Below are 23,520 nucleotides of genomic sequence, written 5' to 3' on the forward strand. Positions count from 1 at the left end.
TCATTCAGTCAGTTAGTTAGTCCATCAGTTAGTTAGGCAGTTAGTTAGTTAGTCCATCAGTTAGTCAATGTCAGTCAGTTAGTCAGTTAATCAGTCAGTTAGTCAGTTAATCAGTCAATTAGTCAGTCAGTTGGTCAGTCAGTCAGTCAGTCTGCAGTTAGTCAGTTAGTCAGTCAGTCAGTCAGTTAGTCCGTCAGTTAGTCAATGTCGGTCAGTCAGTCGGTCAGTCAGTCGGTTAGTCAGTCAGTCGGTCAGTCAGCCAGTCAGTCAATTAGTCAGTTAGTTAGTCAGTCTGCAGTTAGTTAGTCAGTCAGACAGTCAGTCAGTGAATTAGTCAGTCAGTCAGTCAATCATTCAGTCAGTCAGTCAGTTAGTCAGTTAATCAGTCAGTCAGTCAGTTAGTCAGTCAGTTAGTTAGTCAGTCTGCAGTTAGTTAGTCAGTCAGACAGTCAGTCAGTCAGTCAGTCAGTCAGTTAGTTAGTCAGTCTGCAGTTAGTTAGTCAGTCAGACAGTCAGTCAGTGAATTAGTCAGTCAGTCAGTCAATCATTCAGTCAGTTAGTCAGTCAGTCAGTCAATTAGTCAGTTAGTTAGTCAGTCATTTAGTCAGCCAGTCAGTCAGTCAGTCAGTAAGTCAGTCAGTCAGTCAGTCAGTCAGTCAGCCAGTCAGTCAATTAGTCAGTAAGTCAGTCTGTTAGTTAGTCAGTTAGTCAATCAGTCAGTCTGTCAATTAGTCAGTCAGTCAGTCATTTAGTCAGTCAGTCAGTCAGTTAGTCAGTTAGTTAGCCAGTCAGTCAATTAGTCAGTCAGTTAGTCAGTTAGTCAGTCAGTCAATTAAGCCACAATGCCACAGCTCAGCTACAGTGGGTATCATAAGTATCCACACCCCTTTTCACATTTTGTTGCATTACAAAGTGGGATTGAAAAATTAAATGCTAGGGGTTGAATGATTTTCTAAGGACTACTCTTTCCTCTGTCCCCCATACGAACAACTTGTTAAAAGTCGCATGAAGAAAGGCATTGAAAGTTAAAAGATGGGTAACAATAACAAATAACACATTGAATATACTCAATTACAAACAAAAGCTCAAACAGGAAGTACCTGTGATGCGCTCCATAGAGAAATGGTCCTCCAAAGCGGAGGCTATGCTGCAGGACTGCTTTGCTAGCGCTGATTTGAATTTGTTCTGGGACTCCGTCGATAGCGTCGACGAGCTAACCACCTCCAGCTTCATCAGCAAATGTATCGCCAATGTTGTCCTCACAGTAAAGGTTCACTGCTTCCCCAATCAAAAGCCCTGGATTAACACAGAGGCATGCGATAAATTTAAGGACAGAACTACTGCACACAGGGCTATCTCAGCCAACCCAGAGGCTATGGCTGAGGACACGAACGCGTACAAGAAGTCCCGCTACGACCTCTGCAGAGCCATCAAACAGGCAGAAGGACAATATAGGAACAAGGTGGAATCTGATTACACCGGCTCCAACACTCAACGGATGTGGCAAGGGCTACAGTCAATTACGGATTACAAAGGAAGACATAGCCGTGATCTTCCCAACAATGTTTCTCTACCAGACGAACTCAATACATTTTATGCACGCTTCAACAAAAAACAACACCAAGCCTCTTCTCCCTCAGAAGGCTGCAACTATTTGGCATGGCCCCAAAGATCCTCAGGAAGTTTTACAGCTGCACCATCAAGAGCATCCTGACTGGTTGTATTACCATCTGGTATGGCAACTGCACCGCCCTCAACAGGATGGCCCTACAGAGGGTGATGCGGACAGCCCAGCGCATCACTGGGGGTGATCCCCAAGCCATCCAGGACGTAAATGCCAGACAGTGTCTGAGAAAGGCTCAAAGAATTGCCAAACACTCCAGCCACCCAAAACATTGACTGTTCTCCATACTCCATAGCATCAATGCTCAGAACAACAGACTCCTAAACAGCTTCTATCCCCTGGCAATAAGACTGTTAAATGGCTAACAGCTACTGCTCTCCCTCTCCCACAGACCATCCACAGGTCTCTACCCACTCTGACACAAACACCTTCACTGTCACACTTTTTGTTATTTTTTATTTAATTAATTTTTTTGACCCCAATTTCGTTATATCCAACTGCGATCCAATTACAATCTTGTCTCATCGCTGCAACTCCCCAACGGGCTAGGGATAGGCGAAGGTCGAGTCATGTGTGCTCCGAAACATGACCCGCCAAACCACGCTTCTTAACACCCGCCCTTAACCCGGAAGCCAATTGCACCAACGTGTTGAAGGGAAACACCGCTCAACTGATGACAGAAGTCAGCCTGCCACAAGGAGTCGCTAGAGCGCGAAGAGCCAAGTAAAGCCTTCTCGGCCAAACCCTCCAGCGTCAACTAAACTGGATGACGCTGGGCAAATTGTGCGCTGCTCTGTGGGACTCCCGGTCACGGCCGGTTGTGACACAGCCTGGGATCAAACCCAGGTCTGTAGTGACACCTCAAGCACTGTGATGCAGTGCCTTAGACCGCTGCGGCACTCGGGAAGCCCCACTCTTGTGTATTAAAAAAAACTGCTCAGGGATGTCACTATGAGTCCATTGGTGATTTTAAAACAGATACAGAGTTCAATGGCTGTGATGGGAGAAAACTGAGGATGGATTAAAAAAAACATTGTAGTGACTCCACCATAATGACCTAAATGACAGATTGGAAAAAATTACACAGAAAACAAATATTCTATAACATGCAACAAGGGACAAAAGTAATGAAGAAAAAAAACACGGGAAAGGAATGTACTTTTTGGCCTAAATGCAAAGCCTTATGTTTGCTGCAAATCCAACAAATCAAATCAAATCAAATCTTATTTGTCACATACACATGGTTAGCAGATGTTAATGTGAGTGTAGCGAAATGCTTGTGCTTCTAGTTCCGACAATGCAGTAATAACCAACGAGTAATCTAACCTAACAATTCCACAACTACTACCTTATACACACAAGTGTAAAGGGATAAAGAATATGTACATAAAGATATATGAATGAGTGATGGTACAGAACGGCATAGGCAAGATGCAGTAGATGGTATTGAGTACAGTATATACATATGAGATGAGTAATGTAGGGTATGTAAACATAAAAGTGGATAGTTTAAAGTGGCTAGTGATACATGTATTACATAAAGATGGCAAGATGCAGTAGATGATATAGAGTACAGTATATACATATACATTATATTAAGTGGCATTGTTTAAAGTGGCTAGTGTTACATTTTTGATCAATTTCCATCAATTTCCATTATTAAAGTGAGCTGGAGTTGAGTCAGTATGTTGGCAGCAGCCACTCGATGTTAGTGGTGGCTGTTTAACAGTCTGATGGCCTTGAGATAGAAGCTGTTTTTCAGTCTCTCGGTCCCTGCTTTGATACACCTGTACTGACCTCGCCTTCTGGATGATAGCGGGGTGAACAGGCAGTGGCTCGGGTGGTTGTTGTCCTTGATGATCTTTATGGCCTTCCTGTGACATCAGGTTGTGTAGGTGTCCTGGAGGGCAGGTAGTTTGCCCCCGGTGATGCGTTGTGCAGACCTCACTACCCTCTGGAGAGCCTTACAGTTGTGGGTGGAGCAGTTGCCGTACCAGGCGGTGATACAGCCCGACAGAATGCTCTCGATTGTGCATCTGTAGAAGTTTGTGAGTGCTTTTGGTGACAAGCCAAATTTCTTCAGCCTCCTGAGGTTGAAGAGGCGCTGCTGCGCCTTCTTCACAACGCTGTCTGTGTGGGTGGACCAATTCAGTTTGTGTACGCCGAGGAACTTAAAACTTACTACCCTCTCCACTACTGTCCCGTCGATGTGGATAGGGGGGTGCTCCCTCTGCTGTTTCCTGAAGTCCACAATCATCTCCTTTGTTTTGTTGACGTTGAGTGTGAGGTTATTTTCCTGACACCACACTCCGAGGGCCCTCACCTCCTCCCTGTAGGCCGTCTCGTCACTGTTGGTAATCAAGCCTACCACTGTAGTGTCGTCCGCAAACTTGATGATTGAGTTGGAGGCGTGCATGGCCACGCAGTCGTGGGTGAACAGGGAGTACAGGAGAGGGCTGAGAACGCACCCTTGTGGGGCCCCAGTGTTGAGGATCAGCGGGGTGGAGATGTTGTTACCTACCCTCACCACCTGGGGGCAGCCCGTCAGGAAGTCCAGTACCCAGTTGCACAGGGCGGGGTCGAGACCCAGGGTCTCGAGCTTGATGACGAGTTTGGAGGGTACTATGGTGTTAAATGCTGAGCTGTAGTCGATGAACAGCATTCTCACATAGGTATTCCTCTTGTCCAGATGGGTTAGGGCAGTGTGCAGTGTGGTTGCGATTGCGTCGTCTGTGGACCTATTGGGGCGGCAACAGAACACATCACTGAGTAACTGCCACCTTATTTTCAAGCATGGTGGTGGCAGCATCATTGTATGTATTTGCTTGACATCGGCAACGACTGGGGAGTATTTCAGGAAAAAAATTAATGGGAGAGAGCTAAGCGCAGGCAAAATCCTAGAGGAAAATCTGCTTCAGTCTGCTTTACACCAGACACTGTGAGAGGAATTTCACCTTTAATTAGGACAATAACCTACTGTACAACACAAGGCCACATCTACACTGGAGTTGCTTACCAAGAAGACAGTGAATGTTCCTGCTTGGCTAAGTCAGCAAGACAAAGGAGCTGATCGTGCACCAAGTCTGGAACCAACAGGACCCTCAATAGCTTCCACTCCCAATTCATAAGACTGCTAAATAAGATTGCTAAATAGCTAATGAAATGGCTAGCCGGATTAACTGCATTGACCCTTTTTGCATTAACTCTCCTACACTGACTCTATGCACACACACTGGACTCTAGCAAAACACACTCAAATCAACTCAAATCAAATTGTATTTGTCACATATACATGTTTAGCAGATGTTAATGCGAGCGTAGCGAAATGCTTGTGCTTCTAGTTCCGACCATGCAGTAATATCTAACAAGTAATCTAACCTAACAATTTCACATTATTAATAACTACCTTATACACACAAGTGTAAAGGAATGAATAAGAATATGTACATAAAAATATATGAATGAGTGATGGCCGAACAGCTTAGGCAAGATGCAGTAGATGGTATAGAGTACAGTATATACATACAGTATGAGATGAGTAATGTAGGGTATGTAAACATTATATAAAGTGGCATTGTTTAAAGTGGCTAGTGATACATTTATTACATACATTTTTCCATTATTAAAGTTTTTTATTTTATTTTTTATTTCACCTTTATTTAACCAGGTAGGCTAGTTGAGAACAAGTTCTCATTTACAACTGCGACCTGGCCAAGATAAAGCAAAGCAGTGTGACACAGACAACAACACAGAGTTACACATGGAGTAAACAATAAACAAGCCAATAACACAATAAACAAGTCAATGACACAGTAGAAAAAAATAATGTCTATAAACAGTGTGTACAAAAGGCATGAGGAGGTAGGCAATAAATAGGCCATAGGAGCGAATAATTAACATTTTGCAGATTAACACTGGAGTGATAAATGAGCAGATGATGATGTGCAAGTAGAGATACTGGTGTGCAAAATAGCAGAAAAGTAAATAAAATAAAAACAGTATGGGGATGAGGTAGGTAGTTTGGGTGGGCTATTTACAGATGGACTATGTATAGCTGCAGCGATCGGTTAGCTGCTCAGATAGTTGATGTTTAAAGTTGGTGAGGGAAATATAAGTCTCCAACTTCAGCGATTTTTGGAATTCGTTCCAGTCACTGGCAGCAGAGGACTGGAAGGAAAGGCGGCCAAATGAGGTGTTGGCTTTGGGGATGATCAGTGAGATATACCTGCTGGAACGTGTGCTACGGGTGGGTGTTGTTATGGTGACCAGTGAACTGAGATAAGGCGGCGCTTTACCTAGCATAGACTTATAGATGACCTGGAGCCAGTGGGTCTGGCGACGAGTATGTAGCGAGGGCCAGCCGACTAGAGCATACAGGTCGCAGTGGTGGGTGGTATAAGGTGATTTGGTAACAAAACGGATGGCACTGTGATAGACTGCATCCAGTTTGCTGAGTAGAGTGTTGGAGGCTATTTTGTAGATGACATCGCCGAAGTCGAGGATCGGTAGGATAGTCAGTTTTACTAGGGTAAGTTTGGCGGCATGAGTGAAGGAGGCTTTGTTGCGAAATAGAAAGCCGATTCTAGATTTGATTTTGGATTGGAGATGTTTAATATGAGTCTGGAAGGAGAGTTTACAGTCTAGCCAAACACCCAGGTATTTGTAGTTGTCCACATATTCTAGGTCGGAACCATCCAGGGTGGTGATGCTAGTCGGGCGGGCGGGTGCGGGCAGCGAATGGTTGAAAAGCATGCATTTGGTTTTACTAGCGTTTAAGAGCAGTTAGAGGCCATGGAAGGAGTGTTGTATGGCATTTGAAGCTCGTTTGGAGGTTAGTTTGCACAGTGTCCAAGGACGGGCCAGAAGTATACAGAATGGTGTCGTCTGCGTAGAGGTGGATCAGGGAATCGCCCGCAGCAAGAGCGACATCATTGATATATACAGAGAAAAGAGTCGGCCCGAGAATTGAACCCTGTGGCACCCCCATAGAGACTGCCAGAGGTCCGGACAACAGGCCTGAGAATACCTTGTTAGTTACTTTTGATGTTGAGTCGTTATACACAAATATTCCACACGAGGGCGGTATTGAAGCTATGGAACATTTTCTTCTGCAACGTGACCCTAATAAACTACCTTCCAGTGAATGCATTATAACATTGGCTGAAATAGTACTCACACACAACTATTTAATGTTTCTAAATGATTTCTTTATTCAGACGAAGGGTACTGCTATGGGATCCCCCATGGCTCCTAACTATGCTAATTTGTATGTGGGTTACATGGAGAAACAGTCTATTTTCAATCCTCTCAAAAATGTTTTCTTGCCTAACATCATTATTTGGAAACGGTATATTGATGATATTTTTGTTCTATGGAGGGGTGATGCAAAACAGCTCCAGGCATTCCATGCTTTTCTTAACTCCTGTTCTGAACATTTGAGATTTACTATGCAATCTGATACACGTCAAATCAGTTTTCTTGATCTTCTGATCTTGTGTGAAAATAATGTTCTATACACTGATCTTTACAGGAAACCTACTGATCGTAACAGTTTGTTGAGGGCTTACAGTTGTCACCCACTTCCCTTGAAAAATAGTTTGCCCTACAGCCAATTCTGTCGAATCAAAAGAATTTGCAAAAACAATCAGATTTCGACAGAAATATGGCTGAGACGCAAAGAAAGTTCAAGGAGAGGGGGTACAAAAATTATCAGATTAATATTGCCATTGAGAAAATTAAAAACAAAACGAGACATGACCTTTTTCAAGGGCAGTCTCGCAAAAATAAGCATTCTTGCATTCTAACTACCCGCTATTCAAAGCGCTCTGAACAAATTAAGGGAATCGTTCACAAACATTGGCACATTCTAAAATCCGATGATAGTCTCGGTAATGTGTTTTCGGACCTTCTCTTGGTCGTATTTTATCGGGGCAGAAATCTCAGAGACCAATGGGTACACTCTGATTTACCACCCCAAGATATTCCTGAACAACGTCTATTTGCGCCCCTACTGGATGGAAATTACAAGTGTAATGGCTGTGCTCAATGCAATGGCACTTATAAATGCAGATCCTTCAAACACCCACAAACAGGGAAATCGATCCCAATCAAAGGTGTTATTACGTGCTCCACTAAGGCAGTTATTTATCTTATAACTTGTCCTTGTGGTAAAAATTATGTGGGTAAAACAAAGCGCGAATTAAATTACGTATCTCAGAGCATCGTAGCACCATTAGGTGCAAAAACTTGACTTACCCAGTTGCGGCTCACTTTTTGGAGGCAGGCCACTCGATTTCGTCTCTGCGTTATATTGGCATCGAACATGTCACCCTCTCTAGGAGAGGGGGTGACCTTGACAATTTATTGTTAAAACGAGAGGCTGCCTGGATCTTTAACTTAAAGACCCTTGCTCCCTTCGGTCTCAACGTAGACTTTGATCTGAAGCCATTCTTGTGATCATTGTGACTTTGCCATTGTAATTGTTTGTAAGCTTGTGTAGTCTAAAATGAATCTATGATCGTATGCTATACATTTGATTTTTGTATGCTGCTCTTTGTATGCCATTTTAATATTTTGAGAATTAACCAATGATATTAGGCCACTCTTGGCCATGATTACGGACACCTGTGTGTCTTTTGACACTATATAAACGAGTCATCCCGCAGTGTTTGTGATTATACCCTGATGAAGACAGCGTGGCTGTCGAAACGTTGGTAAATACATTTTTGCATCTGAGCTCCTAGAGTGTGCGGCTCTCCTTTATTTTTAAAACCCCCATAGAGACTGCCAGAGGTCCGGACAACATGTCCTCCCATTTGACACACTGAACTCTGTCTGCAAAGTAGTTGGTGAACCAGGCGAGGCAGTCATTAGAAAAACCAAGGCTATCTACACCTGCATTGCTTGCTGTTTGGGGTTTTAGGCTGGGTTTCTGTACAGCACTTTGAGATATTAGCTGATGTACGAAGGGCTATATAAATAAATTTGATTTGATTTGATTTATTGAGTTTGCCGATAAGAATACAGTGATTGACAGAGTCGAAAGCCTTGGCCAGGTCGATGAAGACGGCTTCACAGTACTGTCTTTTATCGATGGCGGTTATAATATCGTTTAGTATCTTGAGTGTGGCTGAGGTGCACCCGTGACCGGCTCGGAAGCCGGATTGCACAGCGGAGAAGGTACGGTGGGATTCGAAATGGTTAGTGATCTGTTTATTAACTTGGCTTTCGAAGACTTTAGATAGGTAGGGCAGGATGGATATAGGTCTGTAACAGTTTGGGTCTAGGGTGTCACCCCCTTTGAAGAGGGGGATGACCGTGGCAGCTTTCCAATCTTTAGGGATCTCAGACGATACGAAAGAGAGGTTGAACAGGCTGGTAATAGGGGTTGCAAAAATGGCGGCGGATAGTTTTAGAAAGAGAGGGTCCAGATTGTCTAGCATAGCTGATTTGTACGGGTCCAGGTTTGCAGCTCTTTCAGAACATCTACTGTCTGGATTTGGGTGAAGGAGAATCTGGGGAGGCCTGGGCGAGTAGCTGCGGTGGAGGCGGAGCTGTTGGCTCGGGTTGGAGTAGCCAGGAGGAAGGCATGGCCAGCCATTGAGAAATGCTTATTGAAATTTTCGATTATCATGGATTTATCAGTGGTGACCGTGTTACCTAGCCTCAGTGCAGTGGGCAGCTGGGAGGAGGTGCTCTTGTTCTCCATGGACTTTACAGTGTCCCTTAAACTTTTTGGAGTTAGAGCTACAGGATGCGAATTTCTGCTTGAAAAAGCTAGCCTTTGCTTTCCTGACTGACTGCGTGTATTGGTTCCTGACTTCCCTGAACAGTTGCATATCGCGGGGACTATTCGATGCTATTGCAGTCCGCCACAGGTTGTTTTTGTGCTGGTCAAGGGCAGTCAGGTCTGGAGTGAACCAAGGGCTATATCTGTTCTTAGTTCTGCATTTTTTGAACGGGGCATGCTTATCTAAGATGGTGAGGAAATTACTTTTAAAGAATGACCAGGCATCCTCGACTGACGGGATGAGGTTGATATCCTTCCAGGAATAACGTTCCAGGATATCGACCTCATCCCGTCGATTAGAAAGGCCTGCTCGCAGAAGTGTTTTAGGGAGCGTTTGACAGTGATGAGGGGTGGTCGTTTGACCGCGGACCCATAGCGGATACAGGCAATGAGGCAGTGATCGCTGAGATCCTGATTGAAAACAGGTGTATTTGAAGGGCAAGTTGGTCAGGATAATGTCTATGAGGGTGCCCATGTTTACGGATTTAGGGTTGTACCTGGTGGGTTCCTTGATGATTTGTGTGAGATTGAGGGCATCTAGCTTAGATTGTAGGACTACCGGCGTGTTAAGCATATCCCAGTTTAGGTCACCTAACAGAACGAACTCTGAAGCTAGATGGGGGGCGATCAATTCACAAATGGTGTCCAGGGCACAGCTGGGAGCGGAGGCGGGTCGATAGCAGGCGGCAACAGTGAGATACTTATTTCTGGAGAGGTTAATTTTTATAATTAGAAGTTCAAACTGTTTGGGTATAGACCTGGAAAGTATGACAGAATTTTGCAGGCTATCTCTGCAGTAGATTGTAACTCCTCCCCCTTTGGCAGTTCTATCTTGACGGAAAATGTTGTAGCTGGGTATGGAAATCTCAGAATTGTTGGTGGCCTTCCTAAGCCAAGATTCAGACACGGCAAGGACATCAGGGTTGGCGGAGTGTGCTAAAGCAGTGAGTAAAGCAAACTTAGGGAGGAGGCTTCTGATGTTGACATGCATGAAACCAAGGTTTTTTCTATCACAGAAGTCAACACATGGGGGTGCCTGGGGACACGCAGGGCCTGGGTTTAGCTCCACATCACCCGAGGAACAGAGGAAGAGTAGGATGAGGGTACGGCTAAAGGCTATCAAAACTGGTCGCCTAGAGCGTTGGGGACAAAGAATAAAAGGAGCAGATTTCTGGGCGTGGTAGAATAGATTCAGGGCATAATGTGTAGACAGGGGTATGGTGGGGTGCGGGTACAGCGGAGGTAAGCCCAGGCACTGAGTGATGATAAGAGAGGTTGTATCTCTGGATAAGCTGGTTATAATGGGTGAGGTCACCGCATGAGTGGGAGGTGGGACAAAGGAGGTATCAGAGGTATAATGAGTGGAACTAGGGGCTCCATTGTAAACTAAAACAATGATAACTAACCTAAACAACAGTATACAAGGCATATTGACATATGCGAGAGACATACAGCGAGGCATAAAGTAATCACAGGTGTTGATTTGGAGAGCTAGCTAAGACAACAACGGGTGAGACAACAACAGCTAATCAGCTAAAACAACAACAGGTAAAATGGCGATGAATGGGCAAAGAGGGTCGGTTAACTTCACACCGAGCCTGAGTTCTCAGCTGGGGCCGACAGATAAACAAAAAAGAATAATAAATAAATGGAATGGAGTACCGTGATTAATGGACAGTCCAGCCGGCATCAGCTATGTAGCCAAGTGATCATAGGGTCCAGGTGGCAGCAATAGAAGGAACAGAGAAACCGCGGAGTAGTCGTTACTACGCTAGCACGCGGGCGACCCGGCGTTTAAAGTTAGTAGCCCGGGGCTAGTAGAAGCGTCTGCTCCGACGTCCGACGGAGTCCGGTTGAAGGCACAGCGGATGGAGTATTCGTCGGCAGACCTAGTGGCTAGAGTTGAGTCAGTATGTTGGCAGCAGCCACTCAATGTTAGTGATAGCTGTTTAACAGTCTGATGGCCTTGAGATAGAAGCTGTTTTTCAGTCTCTCGGTCTCCGCTTTGATGCACCTGTACTGACCTCGCCTTCTGGATGATAGCGGGGTGAACAGGCAGTGGCTCGGGTGGTTGTTGCCCTTGATGATCTTTTTGGCCTTCCTGTGACATCTGGTGGTGTATGTGTCCTGGAGGGCAGGTATTTTGCCCCTGGTGATGCGTTGTGCAGACCTCACTACCCTCTGGAGAGCCTTACGGTTATGGGCAGAGCAGTTTCCGTACCAGGCGGTGATACAACCCGACAGAATGCTCTCGATTGTGCATCTGTAAAAGTTTGTGAGTGTTTTTGGTGACAAGCCGAATTTCTTCAGCCTCCTGAGGTTGAAGAGGCGCTGCTGCGCCTTCTTCACAACGCTGTCTGTGTGGGTGGACCATTTCAGTTTGTCCGTGATGTGTACGCCGAGGAACTTAAAACTTTCCACCTTCTCCACTACTGTCCCGTCGATGTGGATAGGGGGCTGCTCCCTCTGCTGTTTCCTGAAGTCCACGATCATCTCCTTTGTTTTGTTGAGATTGAGTGTGAGATTATTTTCCTGACCCCACACTCCGAGGGCCCTCACCTCCTCCCTGTAGGCCGTCTCGTCGTTGTTGGTAATCAAGTCTACCACTGCAGTGTCATCTGCAAACTTGATGATTGAGTTGGAGGCGTGCATGGCCACGCAGTCGTGGGTGAACATGGAGTACAGGAGAGGGCTGAGAACGCACCCTTATGGGGCCTGTGTTGAAGATCAGCGGGGTGGAGATGTTGTTACCTACCCTCACCACCTGGGGGCGGGTAGGTACACTCACAAATACTTACACTGACACCCCAACACATACATTTCTTTCACTCTCTCTCCTGCACTGACTATGCACACACACTGGACTCTACCCACACGCTCACACATACGTACATAGACAACCTAACACACACATATGCCCAAACACACACATAACACGCGCACATAAGCATACTGACACCACACACACACACACACACACACACACACACACACACACACACAGACATACTTTCACACTCACCACATACATTGCTGCTACTGTCTATTATCTATCCTGTTGCCTAGTCACTTTACCGCTACCTGTACATAGCTACCTCATTTACCTCGTACCACTACACATCGACTTGGTACTGGTACTCCCTGCCATTTTTACTGGTTATTTTTATTCATTATTCAGTGTATTTACTTCTCGTGTCACTCAGTGTGTATATATATATATATATATATATATATATTCAGTTGAAGTCAGAAGTTTACATACACTTTAGCCAATTACATTTAAACTCAGTTTCTCACAATTCCTGACATTTAATCGAAGTAAAGATTCCCTGTCTTAGGTCAGTTAGGATCACCACTTTATTTTAAGAATGTAAAATGTCAGAATAACAGTAGAGAGAATGATTTATTTCAGCTTTTATTTCTTTCATCACATTCCCAGTGGGACAGAAGTTTACATACACTCAATTAGTATTTGATAGCATTGCCTTTAAATTGTTTAACTTGGGTCAATCATTTTGGGTAGCCTTCCACAAGCTTCCCATGGTTGCGATGGTGTTCTTCAGCTTGCAAGTATCCCCCTTTTTCCTCCAAACATAAAGATGATCATTATGGCCAAAGTTCTATTTTTGTTTCATCAGACCAGAGGACATTTCTCCAAAAAAGTACGATCTTTGTCCCCATGTGCAGTTGCAAATCGTAGTCTGGCATTTTTATGGCGTTTTTGGAGCACTGGCTTCTTCCTTGCTGAGCGGCCTTTCAGGTTATGTCGCTATAGGACTCGTTTTACTGTGGATATAGATACTTTTGTACCGGTTTCCTCCAGCATCCAGTTGTTCTGGGATTGATTTGCACTTTTCACACCAAAGTACGTTAATCTCTAGGAGACATAACGTGTCTCCTTCCTGAGCGGTATGACGGCTGCGTGGTCCCATGGTGTTTATACTTGCGTACTATTGTTTGTACAGATGAAACAACAAACCCAAAAATTTTGACCGGTAGTTTATATATTTTATCTTTAACTTTGCATTGTTGGAAAAGGACCCGTAACTCAGCATTTCACTTTTCGTCTACACCTGTTGTTACAAAGCATTTCATTTGATTTGAAGTTACAGTTTTGAATCTGCTTGAAAATCTATAGAAAGACTTGAAAATTGCTGTCTAGTCATGATCCCCAACACCTTGACGAAGCTTGAAGAATTTTTTCAAGAATAATGGGCAAATATTGCACAACTCACAGAAGTAATTAGCTGCCAAAGGTGTTTTGAACTTATCTAATTAAGGTATATTAGTTTTATATTTTTCATTAATCTAAGAGAAATGTTCGAATTTTTCTTCCACTTTGACATTACAGAATATTTTGTGTAGATCATTGTCCAAAAATGACATTTAAATCCACTTTAATCCCACTTTGTAACACAAAATGTGATGAAATCCAAGGGGGTTGAATACTTATGATAGGCACTGTATTTGGCTTCATCGTCCAACTAGTTTGCATACTGAACAGATATATTGCATGATGCATGGAGAGGCGAATGTGTAATTTGTTGTATTTATTGTGAGATGCAGGGCTTTAGACCTTAGCCAAGTAAAACTGAACTCCATGATGTACTTTACATCAACAGAGTTGAGCAGCAACTAGTGTGGGCGGACTGGAGCTCCTACATCACATAAAAGTTTGTATAAAAAACAATGGATTTCGGGCCCCCCGAGTGACGCAGTGGTGTGTGCCACTAGAGATTCTGGGTTCGAGTCCAAGCTCTGTCACAGCTGGCTGCCACCGGGAGACCCATGGAGCGGCGCAAAATTGGCCCAGTGTCGTCCGGGTTAGGGGAGGGTTTGGCCGGCAGGGATGTCCTTGTCCCATCGGGTACTAGCGACTCCTGTGGCGGGTTGGGCTCAGTACACACTGACACGGTCGCCAGGTGTACGCTGTTTCCTACGACACATTGGTGCGGGTTAAGTGGGCATTGTGTCAAGAAGCAGTGCGGCTTGGTTGGGTTGTGTTTCGGAGGGTGCACGGCTCTCGACCTTCGCCTCTCCTGAGTCCATATGGGAGTTGCAGCGATGAGACAAGACTGTAACTACCTATTGGATACCATGAAATTGGGGAGAAAAGGGGTAAAAAATTATTATATATTTTTTTTAATACTATGGATTTCAGCACCCAAAGAACAGTACTCAATTACACGGGACAATGTGTGGAGTTGAGTTATACTTGGCTAAAGAGACGTTGGTCTCAAGGGGACTCTGCTAAAATAAAGGTTAAATAAATATCATGGTCCTGTAATATTATATGCGCTGAATTGTCATGATGGTTATTATGAGGGAGAGTTCCAAATGGTAATGGCATCGTCTGTTTGTGATTGGTTTATCAAACCACATGATGCATGGTTCAATAAGGGGTGATAATCCATCAGACATCTATACAGTAATAATTTACCATGTCATGACAGAGCCCAAATCAACAAAAAAGGAAAATAGTCTGATAACAGCAGATAATGAAGTATCACTTATACAGTTATATAATAGCTGTAATGTGACACAGTTGAGTAGTGTCTAATTCAAAACGTCTTCAGATGTACTTCAGAAACACATAACATTCCACATAGGAAATACTATTATATTTTATCTTTCTCTCTTTGTCTCCCTCTTTCTCCATTTGTAAGTCATAACCCTATGCTGCATCTTCAAATGCCGTATCCCCAGGACGAAGAAGGAGATTGAGGCGCGACATGCTCAGAGAGCAGCAGCTAAGGATTACGCCAACACACTGGAGACAGTGCCTCCTCTCAACGAGCTCACAGAGATCCCAGGAGGTAAGTAGGCTAAAGCTCCTCTCAGAATCTCCCCAAGAATACTATGGTGCACATTATAGAAAAAACCTTCTGCCCATGACAAAAGTCCCAAGGAGTTAGTTGTGGTGTACATTTTAGGACATCCCTACTACTCTCTATGACAAAGTCCCTAGGAGGCAGGTGCGGTGTACATTTTAGGACATCCCTTCTCCTTGTGACAAATGTCCCTACTCTCTTTGAACTACATTATAACTTTACAAATGGAAAAAAAGTCACACACTCCTCTCTCCTTGGTGAAATAAATCCACAGCAAGGAGAAAATTAAGTGCGAGGTGTGCATCCTTTGTTTACTTACACTACTCTAAGAACTACTCTGACAGGCAACTGCTGAGCGAGTTATGGATTCTATTAATGAAATACCACCTGCTAGGCCTGTTTATACAGTAGGAGAATCATAGCTGTTTGACTTGGCACACTAACGAGACTGGGCCCCTGACAGCTTTTGTATTAATTAATTTGATGTTTCTCTCAGATATCATATTATGCTAATGGTCATCACTTCCAATCATTCGAAGCTAAGATATGTTTTCTCTCATTTCCGACGGATAACAAGCAGCACGAAATCACACACCTCTGTCTGAATCTCTCTGGATGCAAATGGTGTTTTGAATTAGTTTAATGTGCCATATTTTCCCTGTCCTATCTGACTGAAGATGTAGATGGAGTCAACATAGACATATAGTCTTGGAGATATAAACACACTCTGGATGAATGAATACAGGATATTCAAAGTTTCATTGACTTTACATTAAAGCTTTTTCCTCTAGGTCAGAGTCTGTCTCCTTTGCGACTGTTCTAACTTTCATGCCTTCCCTTTGGCTTCTTCCTCCCTCAATCCTTCATCTTCCAACCCTATCCCTTCCATTTTACCTGTACCCTTCCTCTCCAAACCCTGTCTTTCCTCCTCTCTTCCTTGTGTTCCTCTCTCTCTTCCTCTTTCTCTTCATCCTCCCTCTTCTCCTCCTCATCCTCCCTGTCCTCCTCTTCCTACTCTCTATCCTCACACTCGTCTTCCATTCTATCCTCCCTCTCTTCCTCCCCCTCATCCTTCTCCATCTCTTCCTCTTCATCCTGTCCCTCCAGCGCTCCTGGACACTGCATCCCTCCCGACGGTCTCTGAGCAGGTCCAGGCTCGCAGCGCCAGCAGCAGCCAGCTCCCAGTGGTGAGAGAGGAGGAGGAGCTCACTGGCCCCCTCACTCAGCCTGAGACTGGATGACTTTCCTCCCTCCTTCTGGTCCCCCTCACTCAGCCTGAGACTGGATGACTTTCCTCCCTCGTCCTCCTCCTAGTCCCCCTCACTCAGCCTGAGACTGGATGACTTTCCTCCCTCCTCCTCCTTCTAGTCCCCCTCACTCAGCCGGAGACTGGATGACTTTCCTCCCTCCTCCTCCTTCTAGTCCCCCTCACTCAGCCTGAGACTGGATGACTTTCCTCCCTCCTCCTAGTCCCCCTCACTCAGCCTGAAACTGGATGACTTTGCTCCCTCCTTCTGGTCCCCCTCACTCAGCATGAGACTGGATGACTTTCCTCCCTCCTCCTCCTTCTAGTCCCCCTCACTCAGCCTGAGACTGGATGACTTTCCTCCCTCCTCCTCCTTCTAGTCCCCCTCACTCAGCCTGAGACTGGATGACTTTCCTCCCTCCTCCTAGTCCCCCTCACTCAGCCTGAGACTGGATGACTTTCCTCCCTCCTCCTCCTAGTCCCCCTCACTCAGCCTGAGACTGGATGACTTTCCTCCCTCCTCCTCCTAGTCCCCCTCACTCAGCCTGAGACTGGATGACTTTCCTCCCTCCTTCACCTCCTGGTCCCCCTCACTCAGCATGAGACTAGATGACTTTCCTCCCTCCTCCTCCTTCTAGTCCCCCTCACTCAGCCTGAGACTGGATGACTTTCCTCCCTCCTCCTCCTTCTAGTCCCCCTCACTCAGCCTGAGACTGGATGACTTTCCTCCCTCCTCCTAGTCCCCCTCACTCAGCCTGAGACTGGATGACTTTCCTCCCTCCTCCTCCCCCTCACTCAGCCTGAGACTGGATGACTTTCCTCCCTCCTCCTCCTAGTCCCCCTCACTCAGCCGGAGACTGGATGACTTTCCTCCCTCCTCCTCCTAGTCCCCCTCACTCAGCCTGAGACTGGATGACTTTCCTCCCTCCTTCACCTCCTGGTCCCCCTCACTCAGCCTGAGACTGGATGACTTTCCTCCCTCCTTCTGGTCCCCCTCACTCAGCCTGAGACTGGATGACTTTCCTCCCTCCTTCTGGTCCCCCTCACTCAGCCTGAGACTGGATGACTTTCCTCCCTCCTTCACCTCCTGGTCCCCCTCACTCAGCCTGAGACTGGATGACTTTCCTCCCTCCTTCTGGTCCCCCTCACTCAGCCTGAGACTGGATGACTTTCCTCCCTCCTTCTGGTCCCCCTCACTCAGCCTGAGACTGGATGACTTTCCTCCCTCCTTCTGGTCCCCCTCACTCAGCATGAGACTGGATGACTTTCCTCCCTCCTTCTGGTCCCCCTCACTCAGCCTGAGACTGGATGACTTTCCTCCCTCCTTCTGGTCCCCCTCACTCAGCCTGAGACTGGATGACTTTTCTACATTTACATTTACATTTTAGTCATTTAGCAGACGCTCTTATCCAGAGCGACTTACAGTAGAGTGCATACATTTTATTACATTTTTACATTACATTACATTACATTTTACATACTGAGACAAGGATATCCCTACCGGCCAAACCCTCCCTAACCCGGACGCTATGCTAATTGTGCGTCGCCCCACGGACCTCCCGGTTGCGGCCGGCTGCGACAGAGCCTGGGCGCGAACCCAGCCCAGCCTGGGCGCGAACCCAGAGACTCTGGTGGCGCAGCTAGCACTGCGATGCAGTGCCCTAGACCACTGCGCCACCCGGGACGGCTTCCTCCCTCCTTCTGGTCCCCCTCACTCAGCCTGAGACTGGACGGCTTCCTCCCTCCTTCTGGTCCCCCTCACTCAGCCTGAGACTGGACGGCTTCCTCCCTCCTTCTGGTCCCCCTCACTCAGCCTGAGACTGGACGGCTTCCTCCCTCCTTCTGGTCCCCCTCACTCAGCCTGAGACTGGACGGCTTCCTCCCTCCTTCTGGTCCCCCTCACTCAGCCTGAGACTGGACGGCTTCCTCCCTCCTTCTGGTCCCCCTCACTCAGCCTGAGACTGGACGGCTTCCTCCCTCCTTCTGGTCCCCCTCACTCAGCCTGAGACTGGACGGCTTCCTCCCTCCTTCACCTCCTGGTCCCCCTCACTCAGCCTGAGACTGGACGGCTTCCTCCCTCCTTCTGGTCCCCCTCACTCAGCCTGAGACTGGACGGCTTCCTCCCTCCTTCTGGTCCCCCTCACTCAGCCTGAGACTGGACGGCTTCCTCCCTCCTTCTGGTCCCCCTCACTCAGCCTGAGACTGGATGACTTTCCTCCCTCCTCCTGGTCCCCCTCACTCAGCCTGAGACTGGACGGCTTCCTCCCTCCTCCTGGTCCCCCTCACTCAGCCTGAGGCTGGACGGCTTCCTCCCTCCTTCTGGTCCCCCTCACTCAGCCTGAGGCTGGACGGCTTCCTCCCTCCTTCTGGTCCCCCTCACTCAGCCTGAGACTGGACGGCTTCCTCCCTCCTCCTGGTCCCCCTCACTCAGCCTGAGACTGGACGGCTTCCTCCCTCCTCCTGGTCCCCTCACTCAGCCTGAGACTGGACGGCTTCCTCCCTCCTCCTGGTCCCCCTCACTCAGCCTGAGACTGGACGGCTTCCTCCCTCCTTCTGGTCCCCCTCACTCAGCCTGAGACTGGACGGCTTCCTCCCTCCTTCTGGTCCCCCTCACTCAGCCTGAGACTGGACGGCTTCCTCCCTCCTCCTGGTCCCCCTCACTCAGCCTGAGACTGGACGGCTTCCTCCCTCCTTCTGGTCCCCTCACTCAGCCTGAGACTGGACGGCTTCCTCCCTCCTCCTGGTCCCCCTCACTCAGCCTGAGACTGGACGGCTTCCTCCCTCCTTCTGGTCCCCTCACTCAGCCTGAGACTGGACGGCTTCCTCCCTCCTCCTGGTCCCCCTCACTCAGCCTGAGACTGGACGGCTTCCTCCCTCCTTCTGGTCCCCCTCACTCAGCCTGAGACTGGACGGCTTCCTCCCTCCTTCTGGTCCCCCTCACTCAGCCTGAGACTGGACGGCTTCCTCCCTCCTCCTGGTCCCCCTCACTCAGCCTGAGACTGGACGGCTTCCTCCCTCCTCCTGGTCCCCCTCACTCAGCCTGAGACTGGACGGCTTCCTCCCTCCTCCTGGTCCCCCTCACTCAGCCTGAGACTGGACGGCTTCCTCCCTCCTCCTGGTCCCCCTCACTCAGCCTGAGACTGGACGGCTTCCTCCCTCCTCCTGGTCCCCTCACTCAGCCTGAGACTGGACGGCTTCCTCCCTCCTCCTGGTCCCCCTCACTCAGCCTGAGACTGGACGGCTTCCTCCCTCCTTCTGGTCCCCCTCACTCAGCCTGAGACTGGACGGCTTCCTCCCTCCTTCTGGTCCCCCTCACTCAGCCTGAGACTGGACGGCTTCCTCCCTCCTTCTGGTCCCCCTCACTCAGCCTGAGACTGGACGGCTTCCTCCCTCCTCCTGGTCCCCCTCACTCAGCCTGAGACTGGACGGCTTCCTCCCTCCTCCTGGTCCCCTCACTCAGCCTGAGACTGGACGGCTTCCTCCCTCCTCCTGTTCCCCCTCACTCAGCCTGAGACTGGACGGCTTCCTCCCTCCTCCTGGTCCCCCTCACTCAGCCTGAGACTGGACGGCTTCCTCCCTCCTCCTGGTCCCCTCACTCAGCCTGAGACTGGACGGCTTCCTCCCTCCTCCTGGTCCCCCTCACTCAGCCTGAGACTGGACGGCTTCCTCCCTCCTCCTGGTCCCCTCACTCAGCCTGAGACTGGACGGCTTCCTCCCTCCTCCTGGTCCCCCTCACTCAGCCTGAGACTGGACGGCTTCCTCCCTCCTTCTGGTCCCCCTCACTCAGCCTGAGACTGGACGGCTTCCTCCCTCCTTCTGGTCCCCCTCACTCAGCCTGAGACTGGACGGCTTCCTCCCTCCTCCTGGTCCCCCTCACTCAGCCTGAGACTGGACGGCTTCCTCCCTCCTCCTGGTCCCCCTCACTCAGCCTGAGACTGGATGGCTTCCTCCCTCCTTCTGGTCCCCCTCACTCAGCCTGAGACTGGACGGCTTCCTCCCTCCTTCTGGTCCCCCTCACTCAGCCTGAGACTGGATTACGTCCATCCCTCCGTTTCCTATTTCTTATTATTTCTTCTCAACTTCCCTCTCTCCACATTCCTATTTATGTTCTGACAAAATGGGCAATCCACTAGAGGGAATATTGGAGAATGCAGCTCAGCATTCAGTAATTCACAAAAAAGGAATGAATAGCTGAATAGAATAGTTCATTGAGTAGCTCAGCGTTGGTCATTACTTCCCAGAAAGAATGACTTGGAGATTGTTGAGAATATTGCCTGCTGAAGAGTTACAATTGTAGGTGTTAAGTACTTGAAATGGGTTTCACTATTTCCTCATCTGCTCTTTGTTGATATACTCATCCTTGTCGATCACACATTGATTGTACATTGGACACAGAACTGCAAGTTCAGTATCTGGTAGCCAAATGTGGATTATGAAAAAATGTAGATTAATCTTTAAGGCTTCTGTCAGTGATGTTGCATGTCTATGCTTGTCATTTGTTGTTTTTCCTTCTCTTCCTCTGACTCAATCTGTAAGCTTGGCTTTGAATAAATATAGCTTCCCTTTCATGCAAGTTTATACAGTAACAACCGTGATAACCAACCCTGGTCCTGGAGAGCTACAAGGTGTTCAGGCTTTTTCTCAACCTAGAACCAACAATGTCTTAATTGTTAGTCGAATCGCAGGTTTTAGTGTCGGGAAAAATGCCTGCACACCGTGTGTAGATCATCCAGGTCTAAGGTTGGTAGCCACTGACAAACTGTACTTGTTGTGTTACCTTTATCTTGTTTCTGCACATGCCTTCTGTCCTCTCCAAGTATCACACAGGTTTACATGGGTATACATGGGTCTAAAATACATGTAAATATATAATGCACAATATCAGTACTATACCACAATATCGGTATTATTATTTTTACAATAACATGAACAAAATTATGCTTTTTGGGGACTGACTCTGTATTTGGATTGCTACCATAATGAACGTGTCAGTCAGAGACAAGCTTAATCCTTGAGAGAAATCATAATCTACATGAAAGAGAACAGCTGTATATTATAGTGCAGCATAAGGGGATACTGGATCTAATATGCAGTTATTTACGCAGCAAAACCTCTGCAGTGAACATATAAGTAGTTAACCATGTACTGCGAGAGAGAGAGAGAAAGGCTGTGTGGCAATTATAAATGGAAAGGATTAACAGATATGGTTTATAATCGTGGAGACTCATGAACCCCACACAGCTCTATTTGTTTACCCCGGGATTCATCCAAACCTAACCTTTAAGAATCCATTCTTGGCATTGACCGCAATGTTGAACCAAATAATAGTCTTCATCTTCAATTAATCTAGGCTCCGATTCCGACCTGATTTAATCGCGCGTAAATGGAACGTTGTTCCCTTTGTATGCACTTTTCTCTCTATGCGTATTCTGACCTTGAATTTAAGCATGAGAATAGCATGCTATCTACCCGCTATTCATTCGGGGTGGAGAATTAAGAAATGAAGGTGTGGCGGTGGTGTGTCTACAGATAAGCCGTATTCTGACATTGATTTAATTCCCTCATAATTCCACCGCATATAGTAAGGAAACCATGACTAAGGTTGAGCGAACCTGCCGGTATCACGTGGGAAAAGCATCTACGTTCTTATAGAAATAACAGCATTCTCTATGCACTGTAATGTATACATTGATAAGAGCTATTGATATGAGCTAGGTAAATTAGTAATCCGTTTGGAGAAGGGGATTGTAAATACATAGCAATTGTTTTAAATGATTATTCCTTATGATCCCTGGAGATGAATGCGAAACCAACCATATGGAAGCAAACTGAAAATCGGTTCACAACGAATGGAACGTTGTCATACAGTTCCATAATTAGTGAAAATTAGGTTAGATTTACAGGACCACCCCTATTGTATACTTCTTTCCAATTTCCAATATTTAATGGATTGAACTTGAATATGACAACTTTCAGGATGAATCATAGCACTGTATTTTGAACCCATCAATATATGTTGTGCATAAAGGCTCTCCAAACATATTTCTTTAATGATTCATACATACAGTTCTTCCCTAACCCTAAAATGTGCCTAAATAATCTACAAAATCAGAGTATTTTTACATCTACCAGTTGGTGCTGAAACGGAAACTAATATGCATATATTTAGATGGATTACTTTCATTGATCCCTATTTTCTTAACCCGTTCTATCAATGTATTCTAATCTGTCGATAAAATTCTAATTAGAGGTACACCATATTTAAAGGGATGGTTTAAGATGACAACCGTATTGAATGAAAAGGCCACGACAAAATATGTTGGCCAGCAAGTGGGAGAGTTTTCAGAGGTTGAATTACATTTATTCAGGGGCGCAAGGGAACCCCGCCTTCAAAGCCCGTTACGCACCTGCACAAGGTAAGTCTGAATACCAACTACTGTGAGTAGGAAAGGCGAGCGTAAGAAAGGCATAATTTCCTAAATTGGAATCGGCCCCTACAGCAAAGTCTGTGGTAATACTGACATCCCTTCCTTCTCAAAAAGTTTTACTGCACACTTTACCTGCATGACCTAAATCAGTTGGGAACATTGGCTATTGGACCTACACTCTTAGAAATTAAGGTGCTATCTAGAACCTAAAAGTGTTGTTTGGCTGTCCCAATGGGAGAACCCTTTGAAATACCTTTGTTGGTTCCTGGTAGAACCCTTTTGGTTCCTAGAATAACCATTTTGGGTCCCACTTAGAACCCTTTCCACAGAGGGTTCCACGTGGAACCCCAAATGGTTCTACCTAGAACAAAAAAGTGTGGAAAGAAAATCTTCCAACACATTATACCAAACTCAAAAATCAAGTATAATAACAGGAACATAACATCACTTAATGCGCCCAACTGAATAAAAAAGGCCTGAGGCTGAGCCATGCTACTGGCTTCCACTCACAGACACAGCACCCGTACAGATAATGCTACCAGCAACAACAACCACACAGCTTACACAACCTATGGTAGCCTAACGCAATCACTATCACCATG

General features: G+C 46.6%; 1 protein-coding gene across 1 annotated transcript in view; it reads left to right on the forward strand.

Moving 5' to 3' along the window:
- Positions 1-16,485, forward strand: part of tmie (transmembrane inner ear) — a 29,690-nt gene extending 13,205 nt beyond the window's left edge. Inside the window, exons 3-4 of the mRNA XM_039003203.1 lie at positions 15,080-15,229; positions 16,352-16,485. Coding sequence (XP_038859131.1) covers positions 15,080-15,229; positions 16,352-16,485 — 284 coding nt within the window. The remainder of the gene's footprint in view (positions 1-15,079; positions 15,230-16,351) is intronic.
- The last annotated feature ends 7,035 nt before the right edge of the window (positions 16,486-23,520 follow it).

Source organism: Salvelinus namaycush, chromosome 11, assembly GCF_016432855.1.
Source record: "Salvelinus namaycush isolate Seneca chromosome 11, SaNama_1.0, whole genome shotgun sequence".
In the NCBI taxonomy this organism is placed as follows: Eukaryota; Metazoa; Chordata; class Actinopteri; order Salmoniformes; family Salmonidae; genus Salvelinus; species Salvelinus namaycush.